The sequence below is a fragment of the Microplitis mediator genome, chromosome 6 (genome assembly GCF_029852145.1).
Source record: "Microplitis mediator isolate UGA2020A chromosome 6, iyMicMedi2.1, whole genome shotgun sequence".
Lineage (NCBI taxonomy): Eukaryota > Metazoa > Arthropoda > Insecta > Hymenoptera > Braconidae > Microplitis > Microplitis mediator.
This window is the reverse complement of record NC_079974.1, coordinates 21,938,912-21,957,608: the sequence shown is the minus strand read 5'-3', so window position 1 is coordinate 21,957,608 and position 18,697 is coordinate 21,938,912. Positions and strand designations below refer to the sequence as shown.

At 31.2% G+C, this 18,697-nt stretch overlaps 2 protein-coding genes across 4 annotated transcripts in view; both read left to right on the top strand.

Annotated features, from left to right (window-relative positions):
- The window catches only part of LOC130670264 (longitudinals lacking protein-like), a 216,444-nt gene extending 202,953 nt beyond the window's left edge, over nt 1-13,491 (top strand). Inside the window, exons 7-8 of one of the 3 annotated variants that reach the window (XM_057473579.1) lie at nt 12,392-12,427; nt 12,998-13,491. In XM_057473579.1, the coding sequence (XP_057329562.1) occupies nt 12,392-12,427; nt 12,998-13,476 (515 nt within the window). In that variant the 3' untranslated portion in view covers nt 13,477-13,491. Of the gene's footprint in view, nt 1-2,636; nt 3,014-12,391; nt 12,428-12,997 lie in introns of those variants that run through there. The other 2 variants (XM_057473580.1, XM_057473582.1) reach the window with 2 other exon arrangements.
- A 1,162-nt stretch (nt 13,492-14,653) lies between these two features.
- On the top strand, nt 14,654-17,892 carry LOC130670577 (zinc finger protein 27-like). The gene is made up of 2 exons (XM_057473992.1): nt 14,654-15,004; nt 16,772-17,892. Exons 1-2 carry the CDS (start codon nt 14,710-14,712, stop codon nt 17,107-17,109), a joined length of 633 nt encoding a protein of 210 aa, XP_057329975.1. The 5' UTR covers nt 14,654-14,709; the 3' UTR covers nt 17,110-17,892.
- Nucleotides 17,893-18,697: the final 805 nt, after the last annotated feature.

Sequence of the window (18,697 nt, the reverse complement as noted above, 5' to 3'; positions counted from 1 at the left end):
TCACACATTATACATTTGTATATCTATGCGCATGCGTGTAATTTACTTTTTGAAGGAGAAGTGGCATTCGATAAGTCGAAAATTCCAGAAAATTTCTGCCCGAATTAATGGAATTCGACTGAAACTTTTTTCTCAAGATTTTTCCCGCAATTTTAAGAAAACGGGCGTAAATTTACGCAAACTTGTGGTTCATGTTGTACTCATATTGTAGTCAAAACTTGAAAAACAAAAACTCTGTAGAATTAATCAAAAATAATGAACCGCAAGTTTTTTAAGAGAAAATGCAGCTATCAGGGATAATTTTTATTACTAATACACTAATTAATTATTATAATTTTAAATAAGCGGTAATTCAAATATTTTATTGTGAGGTTAGGAAATTAATAATTTTAACTCGTAAAAATGTAAAACAAGATGGCTGACATGGACGCACAAAAATTTTATATGATCAAAATTTATAGAAAAAATTCAAGTTATTGATTAACTATCTGAGCATTTTTTTCAAAAAACTGTCAAAGTTACTGACCTTCTATTTCAATAAAACGTAGACGTTTAGAATTTGATGACAAAGTTTCTTTATATTTTCAAAGTATACGTAAACCGAAGGTTGAGAGTTCGATTCCAGCTCATGGTAATTTAAAAAAAAAAAAAACAATTTTCTTAGCGGGAAGTTAAAAAGCCAATGACCTTGTAACGTCACTTACAAAAATTTCTTTTAAATGTTTTTATCACTAGATATTTAATAAAAAAAAATCATAAAAAATTATATGCGATTGTTTGTCATAAAAAAAAATAATATGGAAATTTCAGTATCCATAAGAATCATTTAATTTTATTGTATTGTATTCTATTGTATTGTCTACTTATTAAAAAAATATAAATTTTGTACGCACAGAAAAAAAGGATTTCTCGGTGTAAGAAAAATTTTACATTATGAATTGAAGACTAAAATTTTCTTGAACTAGAAAAAATTTCTGGCGCCAAGAATTTCCTTTTTCTCCAAATAAAATTTTTTGGGGTCGAGTTTAAATTTTTGGCGCCAAATTCTTTTTTTCTGTCGCGAATTAATGAGTGATTGTATGATTTAATAAAATATGTATCATTTAATAAAAAAAACGCAGCTCTATATTTTATTTTATTTTCCATTAATGAAATTTGATATTCATTTAAATAATTTTACTAATTAGCGAATAAATACTGACAAAATAATTTTTTTTTTCAGCTTCAACGTTCACTGACTGGAGTATAAAGAAAGAGAATGTGGAAGACGAATATTCGAGCGAGCTGGGAAATCAGTCAAATAGTTTGGAGAAAAAGCGGCGCGGCCGGAAGTGCAAATTGAGCTTGAATTTTATTTGCAATGCATGTGGCAATAAATACGCGCGATTAAGTTGTTTGCGGCGGCATCACAAAGAGTGCTTTCAAGAACCGACACTCCAGTGTATCATTTGCGAGCAGAAATTTTTTCGAAATTATCAACTTAATGCTCACATGAAACAATGCATTAATAGAATTTAATTATTCATATTTATTTTGTTTACAAATGACATATTCTAAATTTTAAAGTTCACTGTAGTGAAAATTTTTAAAACTAATTATTTTATATAATATATATACATATGTATAAAAAAAAAATATATAGACACCGAAAAAAAAAATTTTTTGGCGCACGAAAAATTTTTCATTAAAAATTGGAATCAAAAATTTTCTTAGGATCAGAAAAAATTTTTTCCCGCCCAAAAAATTTTTTTTTTCAAATTTTGCGATGGGTAAAAATTAATATATTAATTGTTATCAATAAAAATTTTATAAAATTAACTGAGTTACCAATAAACCAAAAACAATTATAAATTGTTACAAAAATATTTAAATAAAATATTAATAATTAATAAATTTATTTTAATTATCAAAAAATATGTAAATAATTTTTTTTCAAGCTAAACATGACATAAAATTATATAAAAAAAATGATAAATAATTTACTGAGATCAACTTTTACTAACAAAAATTCAAAAATTTTTTCAGATCCTAAAAAATACAGAAGACAAAGAATTAACGAGATGAACTACTTCGTGTACCCGGAGTTGAATTACCAGAGCGAGGATATCGAGATGCTGCAGGGCAATGACGCGATAAGTATTCTGAGGAGGGACCAGAAGCTAAGACTGCACTTTTGCAGCGGGTGCGGAAGATCTTACACGAGAGTGGACAGTTTGAAGCGACACCAGCTCAAGTGCACCGAGTACTTGACCAGTTCGTTGCAGGACAACGGGCCCGGGCGCAACGACGACCAGGAATATTTTTGCGAGAACTGCGGGAAGAGTTACAGAAGACGGGACACTTTGCAGAGACACCAGAGACTCGTTTGCTATCGCGACAGAGTGTTCGGTGATAAAAAAAGATGAAGTAATTAAATGACCGCGAGTTTATGGACAGAAATATCATTATTATTATAGATACTGATAAATTATAATTAATTATAGTTGGATTTAATAAAAAGGGATTTGGTTAACTACAAAAATTGTAAATTTTAATTATTAGTGAGACTGGTTTTCATTTTTTTTGATAATGTTTTGGTTGATTTGATTTTTTTTTTTTTTTCTTAACTAATGGGGTCGTGATGTTGATGATTGCAGGGAGGCTGGAGTATGACAGCCGATGGTTGATGAAAATGGAGGACTTTGGCGAGTGCGATGTTCCTGATGGGCTGCGAATGTTTGAGGAACAGGTCGAGCACAGGAAGACCGCGACGAGTGGGTTCGCGACGAATGTCCTGGCGAAAAATATGACTTTCGTGTCGCCGCCTGTCGAGAAGCAGCAGGAGCACATGTATATCTGTAGTGTTTGCGGAAAGGGGTACAAGTGGCTGGACAGCCTGAGAAGGCACCAGCGAGTCGAGTGTGGGAACAAGGAAAAAAAATTTTCCTGCAATTCGTGCAGTAGGAAATTTAAGTATCGATACGAACTTAGGAAACATATAACTGCTTATCATGAATGATTATTAGTTGTATTGAGCTGTCATTTAAATATCGATTGTGTTACCAGTCAGTTTGTTAATTTCTTACTGTATGCAGAGGTTTAATAAATTTGTTTTTATTGAAAATACTTGAGGTAGATTTATATAGATTTGGCCCGATGATTGATTGGAAGCATGAGTCTATGAATAGATTTACCCACGTAATTATTATGTTTTGATTTCAGGGGAGAGGTTGAAGCCTAAGCGATATGTTTGTAAATACTGCGGTGGTGATTTTGGATGGAGGTTCGAATTGCAAGAGCATCTCAAATTAATCTGTATAATTAAAAAACTCAGACGATGAAGATAACTTTTTATTTTTTATTTGATAAATTTATATAGTTAATAAAAAAGAATGAAAAATTAAGTGTTGAGCATTATCCTGTTGTCGTTTTTAGTTATTCGTGCTTCCGGGTGAATGGTAAATGTGTATTTGTCTTGTCTCATCCAGGAATTGTTGAAGAAGGATAATAATAACAGTTGTAATTGACGCGAGAATATTTTTTTGTTTGTTGACTTTCTTAGAGCTTGGCCAGTCACCGGGAATGGCAGTCAAGTGGTTCTATCAATACCAGAGTCTATATCTCCGTCTGGTAGCTGAGCAGAAAATCACCGAAACTCATATTGCTACAGCGGATCAGCTTCCGCCAATGGATCATCTGTCTATGGAGCAGCCTCTGGAAAATTCGTCAGACTTAGCCGGCGAATCGAGCCCTCCTTCGAGTTACTTCTGTCCAAAATGCGGCAACAATTACTCGCGACTTCACTCACTAAACCGGCACATTAAATTCGAGTGCGGAGTCGAGCCGCAGTTCGAATGTCCCCTGTGCCATAAAAAATCTAAACACAAGCACAATCTTTTGCTCCACATGCGCACGCACCAAAAGCACTAACGTCCTAAGATCTGTACCAATCTTCCGATCTGTTGTTACATACTTCTATTATAGTTTATATTACGTTACTTTTGTATTTAATGGTCTGTAAATAATCTTCGGTAAGACTTAATTTACAATATTAGATCATATTGTAGTGCCATATATTTTTGTTCAGGGCAATAATTTCTAAATATAAAAAATTTATTTAGGAATAAAAAATTATTGCTATTAAACCCAAAATGAGCAAACGAACGTAGGAAAGTATTAAATTTAATTTAATAGACAATAATTATAGAGAAACAAATAGTCTGATATCATAGACAGAGTCTATATTAAATATTATTAATTATAAATTTAATAAATTGTTAAACCGTATGATAAAACTAAAAATATTCAAAATATAAAACAAAGATGTCCTGTATAATTTTTGAATAAATATTATAAAGACACAACTCTTATTGAGTTAATTCATCTACTCGCATGATCTGAAGTAAATCACTAGTGACTAGAACTGCATCACTATTTATTAATTTTTTTTTTTTTTTGCTAATTACGCTTTCAAATTGACTGTCACCATTTAATAAAATAATAAACACAAGCTGGATTATCGGGCTTGAAAAACCAAACGGTTAGTTCACAAAAAGAGAGTTTATTTTTTTGTTACAGCTTGGGGTCTGCTGCCAGGAGCCAACGAGTCCACGTCATCTATTTACGGGCCTTTCTCGTGTCCTAAATGCACGCGGAGTTATTCACACAAGTGCAATCTCACGAGACATCTAAGACTAGAGTGCGGGGTCGGCCCGAGATTTCAATGCTCCAGCTGCAAGAAAAAGTTCAAGCATCGACATCACCTTCGCGACCACGAGAAACTTCACACTTACAATCATGACTTAGAAACTCGAATATAATTATTTATTAAATGTGTAATTTTGTACAGTCACATGTGATAGGCACTCAAATTTTTGTACACAAATCAATGCAATTAAATAATCGATACCTCGATCGCGTGCCAAAATAAAATAGATTCGACTTTTAAATTTAAAATAAAATATTTATTTGTAATCTATCATATTTATAAAATTTAATTAGTGTAATTTAAGAAAAAAAATAAATAATTATTTGAGTAAAATAATTTTCCAATTTTTTGTAAATTTCGAAAGTTTTTTAATTTTATTTTTTATTTCTCTACAAAATTATTAACTAATTTTTTTTTTATTACAGAATATTACGGAGCAAAACTACGGAATTATTCAAAAAATAAAATTAATGTAACAAAAAAAATCAAAATTATTCAAAAAAATTTTTTTTTTATTTTTTAAAAATACGGCTTTCCTTCTCTATCATCTGCATGTCTCTTGAACCCGCGACTAAAAAAAATATAAAATCGATTAAAATTTGAATTAATCAAAAATAAGTTACGAATTTTGAACATTTGTTGTAATAAAATCACTAATATGATTATTGTCTAATTTTCTAGATGAGTTTGGCGAAGATCCGCTGAGTACTGTCGTACTGGAGGACTTGAAAAGCAGTTTCGCGTGTCAGTTCTGCTACCGGACGTTCGCCCACCGCGGCGGCCTAGAACGTCATCAGCGAAAGTTCTGCGTCTTTTGTCCATCCTCACGGTCATTCCGGTCTAAAAAGTACCCATACGTGTGCGTATCTTGTAGCATCTGCTACATGAAGAAGTGGATGCTCGAAAAACACTTGAGAGAAGACTGCGGAAAAATTCACCAGTGCAACTTATGCGGTTCGGTCTTCAGATACTTCGCCAGCCTGCGCGTTCATCTTAAACGCTCGTGTAAAGTCAAGAAATTTGAAAAACTTAAATGATTAATAATAATAGTAATTTTTAATTGAGTAGTAATTAAAAAGTTACTAAATTATTTTTTTGAATATTAAATATAAAAAGAAAATAATTTTTGAATGATATATTTTTTAAAAAAATCTATTTAATAGATTGAAAATATTTGTACTGAAATCACTAAATCATCACATTTTCTAAAATTTCATACAATAAACCAGTGATCAAACACACATTTTATTTTATTTTTATTTTAATTGCTAAGAATATTTTTCTTTATTAATTTTTTCATTCAAAGCTAGAGGGCAGGCCACGAGATTAGAAGTTTGCCGCGCGAGCCGAAGGCTACTGCTGCCAACAAAAGTTCATTAAACCCGATTTGAATTATTTTTTTTACTATAATTTAAATAAAATTGTCTACTTACCGAATATCGTCACTAGCAACAAAAAAAATTAATTTTGAGTATCAAAATAAATGATTGAAATTTTTGTTCCAGGTTATGATGCCGCGGGAGTACAAAATTTTGGTCGCCATGATAAAAACTGCTGGAAAATTTACGCAAATCGTTACAAATTAAATACAGGCCATGAAACCGGAAGTTCTTTGCGTTTTAAATGCATTTATTGTTCTTATCAATCTTTGTACAAACAAAATGTACAGACACATTGCCGCCGAATTCATTCCGACAAAGAAGAAATAGTTATTGATATGTTTAAACTTGACATGTAATTTTATGAATAAAAATATCAGATAATTCGAGTATTGAATATTTATTTTAATTTTTTTTCGTAATTGCAAGAATTGATGATTGATTTTAAATGAAGAATATTTTAATAACTATTTTATTTGTTTTTGTTTCAGGTTATGACCTCGCGTATATGATGATGCCGCCACCTGCGCGACCTGGTTGTAATTATAAGCCTGTTTCGAGCAACCATGGGGTTAAAGTCGGACGTTTTCCCTGTCCGAATCCAAACTGCAAAAGTGTTTTCAAAGAAAAACGTCACTTAGGGACGCATATTAATTATCACTGCGGAAAACCCCCGCGTTTTCAGTGCCCGTACTGCGATTACCGGTCGCATTTGAAGACTAATGTTAAAATTCACGAACAAAAACGACATCCGGGTCAAGAAGTTTGGGTCGTTGAGAGATATAGATAAAATATAAACTCATTTTCAAAAATATCTGGGTATTTATATAAATATAGAAGGAAAATATCTAATAATGTTTTTGTGAACAAAGAAACCAAATTTTTTAAATATTTATATACAATGATAAATTTATATATTTAATAGTAACAAAAATTGTAACTGGTCCAAATAAATGAGATTTTATCTTTAATTTATATTTCAAATATTAATGAAATTGTCGGATAATAAATTTTAAATTTTTTCAGGAAAATTTACTGGCGGACTGAAAAATATCTACACTGTGAAAAATTCCCAACAAATTTTACTATGGGTGCATAGTAACACCGGACTATAAGAAAACTGGTACAAAATTTACAAGTGTCCCATAGTAAACGTATGCGCAGACTACACGATTGTGGCCTATGCGCATACGTTTACTATGGGACACTTGTAAATTTTGAATCAGTTTTCTTATAGTCCGGTGTTACTATACACCCATAGTAAAATTTTTTGAGAATTTTTCACAGTGTACTGTAAATATTTTGTGATATTTAATAGAAAAAAAATTATTTTTAACAAAACCCGGGAAAAAATCTTTTTAAAAATTTATTCAAATTTTATACCGAAAATTTCCTGGTAAAAATTTCTAAAATTTTACAAAAAGATTTTTTCACAGGAATTTGCTCACAAAAAAAAACATGAACCAAATTTTTTTAGCAAAATATTTTTCAAATTTTTTTTTGTAAATAAGTGACACATATATTTGTAAATATATAAATATAAAAAATACTTAGCATTTAGTGCACTTTAAAACTTTTCCAAAAATTTTCCAACTTCTAAAGCATGACCGATCTTTCAAAGTAAAAACTCATTTTTCAGGGAACTATCTGAGGTATTTACTACATACTACACATTACTACTTATTTTCAATCTTCTTAATAATAAAAATACTGATAACGATAAAAAATAATGACAATAATTAACACAAAAATTACTTTTGTTTCAGTTTACCACCACGAGATAATTTTTGCGGAGCCGCATCTCCTAAGGCGTAACATATCAGGCCAATCAGCGCGTTACCCCTGCCCGAATTCAAACTGTCGCAGTGTTTTTAATTCATATTACAACTTGCGCAGTCACATAAACAATCACTGTGGCAAGCCGCCGAGGTTCAAGTGCCCGCACTGCGATTATCAGACCACGTGGCGTAATGACGTTAAGCGCCACGTCATTAACAAACACCACGACGCCGTTACACCCGTTATCGAACTTTACAAACCCAACTCGCAAAAAAAAGACAAATTCATTTGCCCATCGGACAATTGCTACGAACACTTCCGGCATAAAAAAAATCTTATTCATCATTTACAATTTCGCTGTGGCAATTAATCATAATCATAATTCATAATTAATTAAATATTTTTTCTCCCCTTCGGGCGGAAAGTGTCAACTTTTGTCGCTGTGCGAAACGAAGTTGCCGCTTTCCGCCTCCGTCGAGGAGAAAAATAGTATACCCACCTTAGGTAGTAAATAAAAAAGCTTCAGATTACATGCGACCTGAGACATTTTTTACTTTACTGCCCTAGGTGTGTAATATACTATTAAATTTATTATTAAACAATAAGTATTTAGAAATTTTTGAAAAAGTATTGATTATAAAATACTTGTATCGAAGTATTTAAAAGTCTATTATTAAATAAATAAACTATTAATTAAAATTAACATTTCTTTTAACAATTTAATTAATTTGTTTGCATGACAAGTAGAAAATTTATTTATTCAAATAATTAAGTGCTGCGATAACAATAAAATAATAAAAATATTGACGAATATTTTACATTTTTATTTTTCAGATCTTCTCAAAATTAAGGACGAAAAATACGCCTGTTTGAATCCCAATTGCAAGAGTGTTTTTAACGATAAGAGTAATCGTAATAGACATTTTAAACATCAGTGTGGGAAACCTCCGCGATATAAATGCGGTTACTGTGATCAGCAGTCGCACTTTAAGACGAATATTAAGGAACATTGTAAGCGCAGGCACCCGCAATGTGAAATCAGTATTATCGAGCTGTACAAGCCCCATATGCTGGGAATTTATTGAGTTTTATTATAGAAACTGTGAAAGCAGTATTAATTTGTCGTTGTTGTTAAATAAATAAATATTTTTTATAATTATTTTTTCACTTGAAACCTGCCCTCTGATTACTTATTTTTTAGGATAAGTGAAAATTTTTCGCGCGCTTGGGTGCTTAGAAGATCTACTAATTTATAAATAAATGTCTGCGCTAATTATTACGGGGATTATTTTAAGAAATGTTTGTCTCTGTTCTAAAAATTTTGTTTCTGTGTTTTTACTAACAAAAAAATTTTATTTTTCAGTGTTCGCTAATTTTTGGCTGGCGCACAACCAGATGGGAAAGGATTTATCAAGTATTCAGATCGGCCCTGCGCAGTACGCGTGCCCGAACCCGAATTGCAATAGAGTATTTAGCAAAAAGTACAATCGCAATGCCCATGTTAATTTATACTGCGGCAAGCCGCCGAGATTCAAGTGCCCGCACTGCGATTACAAGTCGCTGCTCAAGAGAAACATTAAAGATCATGCGCACAGAATTCATTCGGATGTTAATGTCGAGGTTATTGAGCTTTACAACCCCGCGGAATTGGAAAATTCTAGTAAAAATGTCCCTCTCAATGATGTTGCACAATCTAAGGTAAGTAGTCCGCGGTTTGAATTCAAGTTAAGGTTTTGAATTTTCTTGTTCTATTGCTGTATTTTACTGATAATTTGCCGTATTTTACGGTAATCTGCTGCAAATTACGGTAGAATACGGCAATTTACAGTAATTTCTCAAAATTTTACCGGAATACAGTAAAATACTTCGCATTACGGCAATATGCCATAGCTTTGCAGTAAATTTGAGACAATTACGGTGAAATACCGCAATGTTACCGCAAATTTGTGGTAAAATACCGTAAGGTTGCCGCGAATTACCGAAAAATACCATAATTTACTGTAAGATTCCGAATTTTTACGGCAATTCTTCCTAACAAAACCGTAAATTACGGTGATTACTGCAAGCTGCGGTAATTTCTCAAAAAAATTCCGGAACACTGTAAAATACTTTGCATTACGGTAATTTTCCGTAGTTTTGCAGTAAATTTATACTATTACGGTGAAATACCGCAATGTTACCGCAATTTTGTGGTAAAATACCGTAAGGTTGCCGCGAATTACCGGAAATACAGAAATTTACCGCAGAGCACAGTATTTTACTGTAAAATACCGTAATTTGCCGTAAAATGCCACATTTTTACCGCAAATCTTCCCAATAAAACCGTAAATTACGGTGATTATCGCAATTTACGGTAGTTTACCGTAGTTCGGATCCGTTAATTCATTATTAATGAAAACGAATATTTTTTTTTCAGAAGACAGTTGAAACATTATGCGAACCGGACATAAAACCTCTTTTGCTACAGCATAAACCAAAATTTAAATAAATTGATGTAGCGAACTAGTAAATTATGTGATACTTATTTCATTTTTACTGCACATTCATAATTACATTAAAAGACTAATGCACTTAATTTATTCTAGTTGCGCATCTTTAAATTATTTATTTAATTCAAAAAAATTTCATTATTCTTATTATTAATCTCAACTATTCCTTGAAAAAGTTTTCAGTTTTTGTTAAATTCAAATTATTAATCGACTCACTAGAAGTGAGCGAATTTTTTTATTTTCGAGATTCGATAAATTTTATGTAAGATTTCAACCATAAATATAATTTGTGGTCGAAAATAAAATTATTAAAAAAAAATTGTATTTGCATACATGTAATGCAGATTAATTAAATAAAAAATAATTACTTAATATGTGTCTACTTCCTTTACCACCAATTTGTAGAAAGAAATTTCGATTTTATTGTTAAGAATAGAATTTGTGTTTTTTCGCTATGAATTTATTTTTGAAAAAAAATTCCTGTACTAACAAATGATTTTTGTTATGTTTCAGATGTCGACGTTTCACATCCGGTGAATCATGAAGAAATCCAAACTGGCAGGACCGTAATTAGTGGAAATTTACTGAAAATTAAGAGTATTAAATACGCATGTCCCGATTCAAAATGCGACAAAACATTCACGAGCGAAAGATTAAGAAACAGCCACTACAGTTTTTGTCATGATAAAAAAAAAAAAGTTGACGATCCAATGCCTGAAAATGGCGGCTTGAGATTGCGATCTAGACTCATACGGAACATCAGTAGGAAGTCCGATATTAATATTCGTAAAAAATCTAAAAAAATAAAGAGAAAATCCAAGTGCATTGATACCAACTCAGAACCTAAGTGCATTGATACCAACTCTAAATCTAATGTTACCTCTAAAGCCTTTATTGATAATTATTACTCATGCCCGAATACGAATTGCGCACGATATTTTAGAGAAAGAAATGACCTGGTTCTTCATTTCAAGAGTCACTTTAAGCAGAATTTAAAAACCTACATGAGGAGAGTCTATGACGAAAGATATAAAGATGCCCCGAAAAACGATTCATAAAAAATTGAATATTTATTATCAAGATTTTGATTTAAATTTTTTATAATTTTGTTTTAAATAAAAGATTTGTGTTTGATAAATTATTTATTTATTTATTCATTTATTTTTTTTTACTATCCTGGTGGATTAAAATTACGGTAATTACCGAAATTTACGGTATTCGGAAAAACTACGGTATTTTAAGGCGAAATTACGGTATTTCACACCAAAGGTACAGTATTTTTACCGTAAATTTGCAGTAAGACGTCGGTAATTTACCGCAAAATTGCGGCAAACCTGCGGTATTTTATCGTAAAGTGAAGCCCTAGCGGATCCAAATTACGGTAAATACAGTGATTTACCGTAATTTACTGTGCCTAGCAGAATTACCGTAAATTACGGTGATTTGCCGTAAATTACGGTAATCTAGGCTAATTACGGTAAATTGCCGTAATTTACCGTAATTTTGCGGCGCCTAGCAGAATTACCGTAAATTACGGCAATTTACCGTAATTTGCCATAGATTACTGTAATTTACGGTAATTCTGCTAGGCACAGTAAATTACGGTAAATCACTGTATTTACCGTAATTCGGATCCGCTAGGGAGTGTTGCTCTTTGAAAATAAAAAAATACGGCACTTATGGTGAAAATTCCACAAATTTCGGCAAATTACCGTATGGTACCGTAAATTGTGTCAAGGTTGCCGTTGAAATGCCGTATTTTACGGTAAATTACAATAAAATGCGGTAAATTACCGTAACATAGATCTGCCAGGGTATAAATTACTAAACAAAATTTAACGTACTCCAGTATGTGGGTCTACTGTTCGAGCCCAAGACTCGGCATTAAACTAAAAATACTAGTACAGGTTATTAAAGAAGTCTACTGTACCGATAATTTTTTAGGTTAAAAGGGAAGCATGTGGGGTTAAATTGGTAGCATGAGTTTTCAAACATTACCCTCAAAAACTAAATACCGTTTGAAATTATACTGAAATAAATAAATTATGTTGTTACAGGGGCAAACTACCCAATTATGTTACGGAGATTTGACAGTGAGTATTATCACGGAGGAATATCAAACTTCAACGTGAATAATATTAAGTATCCCTGCATAAATGTTAACTGCAACAGCGTTTTCAAGGACGAAAATACTCTTCGCAAGCATGTTAAATACATCTGCGGCAAACCGCCAAGATATCAGTGCGGGCACTGCAATTATAGATCGCATTGGGCGCCAAATGTCAGGACACATTCTAAAGCATTGCACAGTGATGTCGAACCAGATGTTATCGAACTGTACAACCCTTACCCTGATGAAGTGGGAACGTATGTCTGCCCAAATTGTTCGAAGCGATACAAATTCAAGAAGGGATTAGACGCTCATATGAAATATATGTGTGGAAATTAATAGACTTAATTTTTTTCTTTTATTGACATTGATTTTGAATAAAATTTTTTTTACCAATTGCCTTTAATTTTCATGACTTTTTTTTACGCCCCATGCAAATTTCAAAATTTCTTTCATCTTCTAAAATTAATTTTAGGAAATCTATACGTTTATTTTTTTTCTAGAGGAAGGGAATCAAAATTGTTTCTAACAAATAATATTTTTTGTTTTGCAGATGCAAAATTTGAATGGGTGGACGTTGATGCCTGTCGCAGAACAAGACGAAGTCTATTGAAGAAATCAAAAGTTAAATTAAAGTGTCCGAATTGCGACAGCCTTTTTAGCAACAAGAGAGGCTGGAGTAGCCATGTTAAATTTCAATGCGGAAAACCCCCGAGATATCAATGCTCGCACTGCGATTACCGGTCCCACAAGTCCTCAAATGTTAAGAAACACTCGAAAAGAATGCACAAAAATTTGGAATGTATTGTTGTTGAGTTGTACAACCCCTGTGTCAAAAAGGGGGACTTTGTTTGTCCGAATGAAAGTTGCCAGCGGGTTTATAAATTGGTAACAAGTTTGAGAACTCATCTCAAGTATGAGTGCGGCAAAGAACGGCGCATTAAATGTGCGCACTGCGATTACAAAACTCACAGAAAATCTGATCTGAAGTATCATTTTAAGAAACATCACGCCAAGTTATTATTTTCATAATTTTTTTTAATCGAGCGTAGGCCCGATAAGAAAATTTCAAAAGTATTTGGAAAATTTCAGGGTATTAATGGCCGCGAATTTTTTTTTTGGTTGTAAAAATACTTAAAGATTCGAAACCAGACCAAGTACGAAACTTCTTCTTTTATTTTTTTTGACAGTTTTGATTTTTATTTATGAAAGTTTTTTGGTATCGAAGTTCGTACCCATGGTTAAAATTTTGAGGTTATGTCCCTTGTTCTTTTGTAGGCCTGGTTTCTGATTAGTCGGTGGTGGAAAATCGAACTAATTTAAAAAAAATTAATTTTGATACAAAAAAAAATGGTGAACATAAAATTTAATTTTTAATTATAAGTTGACACTTGAAAAAAAAAAATAAAATAATTTGAATATCAAAATGTCATTTTTATTTATTGCTTATAATTGAAATTAATAATAAACAAAAAATGACTTTTCAGGTTTCAAATAAAAGGATTAAAATTTTTTTTACTTGATTATAATAAATCGTATGTAAAAAAATAAATGAGTTTTAAAATTAACAGATTTTTTTTTGTTTCAATTTTTCAGGCTTCGTAATTCCTCGAGGAAAAATAAGACTGGGAAATGAAATAGTAACTTCTGTAGCCGGAAGACCGGCAGCGAAATCGGAATTTTTGTTTTGTCCGAACGCGAACTGCCAGAAAGTATTTCAACATGAGGGATCACGAAATAAACACGTTAAATATTACTGCGGGAAACCTCCGAGATACATGTGCCCTCACTGCCAATATAAGTCTGTTACAAAATACAATATTCTTCTTCATGCGAAGCGAATTCACCCGAATCTCAAGACGAACGTTATCGAACTTTACGATAAACCCGCAACGAAATCCTGCAATTTTCAGTGTCCGAACTGCAATCGCAGATACATGCGGAAAGATAATTTATTTTATCATATTAAATATGAATGCAAAAGACCTTCGGTTTAATTTTTAATAAATATAAAAAATATATATCTATAGTTAAATATTTACTCAATAAAATATTTATAATTTATGTTTTAAATTCATGTATTTAAATTCTTATAAATAAAATCTTCTTAAAAATCTATTGCACAAAATAATTTTATGGGGAGTAACTAAAAATTTTTATGTAAAAAAATAAGTAGACTAGTAGTCTTAAAAAAAAATTTTTAATTACTAGATTAATTAATAAAAATTTAATTTTTATTTTACAGAGCCGCCGCAGATTATTTGGATGACCGAAGATCACAGCGAAGATTTTAACCCAGAGCAATCCGATTTGCAAATAGAAGCTGTCAAGTACGCATGCCTGAACCCGAACTGCACGAAAACTTTTAGCGATAAGAGCAATCGCAATACTCATTACAATTACCAGTGCGGAAAACCCCCGAGATTCAAGTGTCCCTATTGCAATCATAGGTCACATCGCAAGGCCGATCTCAAAGCTCACGTCAGCGCCAGACATTACGGGCTCGAAAATTACGTCATTGAGCTGTACAACCCTTGCAAAAAAATTTACGCTACTAAGTAAATTAGTTATGATTAGGGCCAGGATTTTTGCGTTAATTTTAAAATAATTAATAATTAGTGGTGTGAAATTTTTAATATTACGGGGAAAATATTGGTCTTATTAAAAAATTTTTTAAACAAAAGTTATAGGAAATTAAATTTTCTAAAAAAAATGTCTCTTATAATTTTTTTTTAGGACTAATAAGAAAGCCGTAAATTCAAAGTTAAGGTTTTCATAATTAATCAAATTTTGAATCTTAATTTTTTAATTACGGTAAAAATATTGGTCGTATCGAAAAATTTTCCAAACAAAAGTTGTAGGAAATTTAATTTTAAAAAAAAAATGTATCTTATAATTTTTTTTTAGGACTAATAAGAAAGCCGTAAATTCAAAGTTAAGGTTTTCATAATTAATCAAATTTTGAATCATTCATTATGAATCTTAATTTTTTAATTACAGTAAAAATATTGATCGTATTAAAAAATTTTTCGAACAAAAGTTGTAGGAAATTTAATTTTCTAAAAAAAACATCTCTTATAATTTTTTCTTAGGACTAATAATAAAGCCGTAATTTCAAAATTAAGATTTTCATAAATAATCAAATTTTGAATCATTCATTATGAATCTTAATTTTTTAATTACGGTAAAAATATTGATCGTAAAAATTTGAACCTCATTTCAAAAATAAGGCAAAAATCTTGTCCCTAGTAATGATAGTTAGCAATTCAATATCATTAGCTAAATAATGATTTAGAGATTTTGAAAAAAAAAAAAATTAGAACAATGATAAAATTTTAAAAAGACTATACTTCATATTTTTATATTTGAACAAATTTTATTTACACCAATGGAAATTATATCCTATGTATGTTACATTTGTTTGTCGCGTGCACATATATTTTCGCGAGGAAGAATATTTATGAGAATTTGAAAGGGGTTAAAAATTTTGATTATTTTTTAAACATTTGAAATTTTTTGACGGAAGAAAAATTAGTATTTGGATTAAAAGTAAAAAATATGCAGTTTGTTATAAGTATTAATTGGCAAAATATTTATAGGTAATTTTAATTAATGATTGATGCGAAAAATTAATGAATTAATTACGATTCGATATTGATTAATAACATAAATTTACGTCTGAGCTTCGAATCGAAAATTTTTAGTTTTTTTATTTGTAAGAAAATATTTGTTTTTATGAATATATATTAATAATTTACAAAATAATTTTTCTCATTAGAAATTATAGGATTTTTAGTTTAATAAGCAACAAATATATCGGACAAATTTATTTTTTATTATAAGAATTCAAAATTTTCCAAGCTTTTTTTGCAAAATTTATCTTACCACCGATTAAATTAACACTGAAATTTTATTGTATTTTTTTTACTCTGCGAAATAAAAATTAATTTTATTGGAATTAAATTCATTATTTTTTTTTTACAACAGTAGTAAATATTTATTTGACTCAGTAATTTCTTTTTTCTAATATGTAACCAAAATAGTTTTTTTTTCAGATTTAGATCAAAATTGCGAAGAGTCAAAAGTAATCTTATCACCAGGATTCAATTGCGCATCTGCAATTTAATTATAAAAAAACACCATCAGGTATTTCTTAAAATAAAAAAAAATCCTCGTTTGAATTTAAAATTAACAATTAAAATTCCAGAAATTTATCTAACAAATAACAAAAAACTCTAATATGAGTGTCGACAAAAGTAATTATTAAATTTATAACAATTATTTATTTTTTTTTCAGAATTAAAAACTGATTTTTATTAACACCCAGCATGTATGTGTGCAGATTTAAGTGTCAATCAATTTTTACTAACAAATAAATTTTATTTTACAGGATCGCAAAGTGGACAGAGAAGACGACGGTCAGTAAGAAGTATTCCCGGACTAACGAAAGGTTATTACTTCTGTCCCAATGACAATTGCGGTAGAAGTTATAAAGCCAAAGGAACTTTATTGACTCACTTGAAATACGAGTGTGGACAAGCGCCTCGCTTTATGTGCTCGTATTGTGGATTTAAGACCAGTTTTAGAAGTAATTTAAGGCGACACTTGAACCAACGTCATCCTGGCAAGGAGATTCGGATCGTTGATCTCGTTAAAATGCGATGATTCAATTGTTAATATTTAATTTTTCTGTATTTTTTACTTTCCTCCAACTTTAAATAAATTTTCATCGAAATTAACGCGATTTACATATTTTAATTATTTATGTTTAATAAATATGTACCATATTTACTAGGAGTAGTTAATTGCAATTATTTTAGAATTATATTTTACAGAAATGATTTTTTTTTCAGGATCTAGAACTTCAAGGCGGATTTAAAAATTCTCCCGCTAAATTTAGCAATGGCGCGAAAACAAAAATTTAAAAATAATTTTTACAATTTTCTTTTTATTAGAAAAATTAGAAATTTTCACGCACGCACACAGAAAATTTCTATTTTTTTTAGCGGTCAAAAAAATTAATTTTATTTTTCAAATTTTTAAATTTTCGCGCCATTACTAAATTTAGCCAGAGTTAGAACTACAGCATTTTGTGTGCACAAAAAGTGCAGCACGTGTGTTTTCAGCAATGGTGTGAAACCGGCACAGCACAAAAATTTATTGCGCACAATACTAAAGTATACCAGCAAAAAAAAACAAATTTTTCTTATTTTTCAGTCTACAAATCTAAAGTATTCGTCGCGGATGAACTGTACCGAAGATTTGTCGAATCACCAGAACTCACACAGTCATCGATAATTGACTCAAATGAATATCCTTTAAATTACGGTTGCAACCGGAAGACTATGGGACTACTACCGGAAATAGAAGAGTCACAAAGTTAATGCGGAAACAAAGAAGAAGAAATACTCGTGCCCGAATTCTGAGTGTAATCGGGTGTTCAAAATGAAAGGCTGCTTGAAAACTCACCTAGTTCATTGCGGCAAGCCGCCGAGATTCATGTGCCCGCTGTGCAAGTATCGGTCAAAATGGAATTGTTACGTAAAGTCACACATTGCACGCGTCCATAATGGAGAGAACGCCAGCGTTATTGATGTGTACAAGCCGTCCAAGAAAACAGAAGGGAAATACTCGTGTCCTAATGATGACTGCAGAAAGAAGTACAACAGCAAAAGAATTTTGACGCATCATATTAACCATGAGTGTGAAAAATTAACGCAATTCAAGTGTTACTACTGTTCCTTTAGGGCTCACTTTAGAGATGACGTCAAGGAACATTCGAAGCTACAGCATTCTGATAAAGTTTGTCGTGTGAATCTGGTCATTGCTCAGTAAATTAACTGTTAAGTGGCGCCCATGTGGGTCATTCTTTTAATTTCTGCTATCTGCAGTAATTTAATTCGCCATTTTTTATAAGCAAAAGGTTTTTGAAGCTTAACTATTTCGCTAATTCCCGGGTAGAAAAATTTCAAGCCGAAGTAAAGGTAAAAATTTTTCTCGGCCAAAAAGCTGGAAAAAGACCTAGGTTGTGAACACGAGTCTGAAAATTAGCTGGGCCCGAAAAATGGCCGATAATTGGGCCCAAAAAAAAACCGAAAATAGGTGGGCTTAATTTATCAGCCAATTTTCGGGCTGTTTATTGAGAATAATAAAATTTCGGCATGTTTTCGACCAACTTTCGGTTTTTTCCAATAAAATTCTACAACTTTAGCGAGATTTCGGCCAAATTTAGGCTTCATTGAAGAAAATTCTA